Source organism: Fopius arisanus, unplaced genomic scaffold (assembly GCF_000806365.1).
Source record: "Fopius arisanus strain USDA-PBARC FA_bdor unplaced genomic scaffold, ASM80636v1 scaffold00052, whole genome shotgun sequence".
NCBI lineage: Eukaryota > Metazoa > Arthropoda > Insecta > Hymenoptera > Braconidae > Fopius > Fopius arisanus.
The window spans coordinates 531724-533014 of NW_011887791.1; the positions used below are offsets into that span (position 1 = coordinate 531724).

Here is a 1291-nt window from a genome sequence, read left to right on the forward strand (position 1 = left end):
CAAAAAACCGGTGGGTAACATATGTATAGACATTTTTTTCTTACGCATTTGTCTGTAGTTTTATTTTAAACACAGAATTAATTGTTTACAATGTGTAAATTATTTTGAAAATTAAATGCCGAGAGACTTTCGCGTTTTCAGATATGAGACGTATATAATTAAATGTCGAGATATCGTTATGGTAGAAATACTCCGGATTTCGTGAAGTCAACAATTTTTTTAATGAGTTTTTGGAACCGATGGAGAGTTTGTTTGGCCTCTGCTGGAGATTTGGATTTGAAGATAGCCTGAGTGTAGGACGCAGTTATGTTGGATACCAGATCTTGAGCTTTTTTATGGGCAGCTTGAAATGAAGCTTTTGGGTTTCCTTTAATTAGTCTTGCCGCATCAATGACTCCGTTCTTCATTAATTCCAACAAATTGCCATCATCATCTGGAAACTTTCTATTCGTTATTGCGGACAACACTCGCCGTACGGCCGCATCATTCACTGAAGAACAAAAAAAAATTCAACAATTGAATGTTTTCACAATTTTATTAATGAATTCCTGTGAAATTGCTTCTGTATGAAAGAATCACTAAAAATGGGGAGAACTTAATTAACTTGATTAATTTGGATTTTTCGAGTATCAATAGAATAAAAAAATAGGTTTTCAAGAATTCAAAGAAATTCTGGCTCTTGGATACTCACGGGATTCAGTTGCTCCAGTCCCTGAACTGATTTTTGAGGGAAACTCAATTTTTTTATTTGGATTTTCACCCCGAATTCGATCTGCAACGACAAGTGCTACAATCCAATAAATGTGAATCTTCATTTTGAAGGAATCGATCGATTTTGCTCGTCGAATGGAGAATCTTTCTTTTATATTCTCGAAGTATTAATTTCCTGAACTCGAGTGGGGATATTATGCAGACGAGCAGGGGAATTTCATATGAATTTCATATACGCTATTTAGAAATGGAACTGTCTTTCCTTCGATGACAGGTGATGAAAAGCAGGAGAAAGCGTAGTAGACTGTCATATCAAGGTAATCACACATGCATTCACTTTTCGTTTCTATTTTTCATAAATTAATTGAAGAGCATTTCGCGAAATTACGTAAATTTCTCGGTGAAAACATCGGGACGAGACGCGGTTCAATGAATCTCAAATATTTGTTATTTTTTTTTATCGCGTTGGAAAAAAAAATTGTTAATATATCAGAAAAATCATTTCTTGTGCGAAAAATATGGCGCACAATTTTTTCAACAGCCATTTTGATGAATGGTTTCCCAGAAATTCGGGTGAAAT

At 34.5% G+C, this 1291-nt stretch overlaps 1 protein-coding gene across 2 annotated transcripts; it reads right to left on the reverse strand.

Annotated features, from left to right (window-relative positions):
• LOC105268004 (uncharacterized) lies at window positions 1-820 on the reverse strand. Of its 2 annotated transcripts, none has more exons than XM_011307224.1 (2): window positions 692-820; window positions 1-433 (listed from the first exon to the last, which is right to left on the reverse strand). In XM_011307224.1, the coding sequence occupies exons 1-2, from the start codon at window positions 813-815 to the stop codon at window positions 177-179; spliced, it is 381 nt and encodes a 126-aa protein (XP_011305526.1). In that variant the 5' UTR covers window positions 816-820; the 3' UTR covers window positions 1-176. The 2 variants fall into 2 exon arrangements, with proteins under 2 accessions (XP_011305526.1, XP_011305525.1); XM_011307223.1 differs by having other exon boundaries at window positions 22-490.
• Window positions 821-1291: the final 471 nt, after the last annotated feature.

Excerpts from the sequence above, each read along its gene's own strand:
- LOC105268004 (XM_011307223.1), bottom strand. The coding sequence starts at position 815 with ATGAAGATTCACATTTATTGGATTGTAGCACTTGTCGTTGCAGATCGA. Across the intron at positions 491-691 it reads GACTGGAGCAACTGAATCCC|TGAATGATGCGGCCGTACGG; the intron begins GTGAGTATCCAA and ends TTTGTTCTTCAG.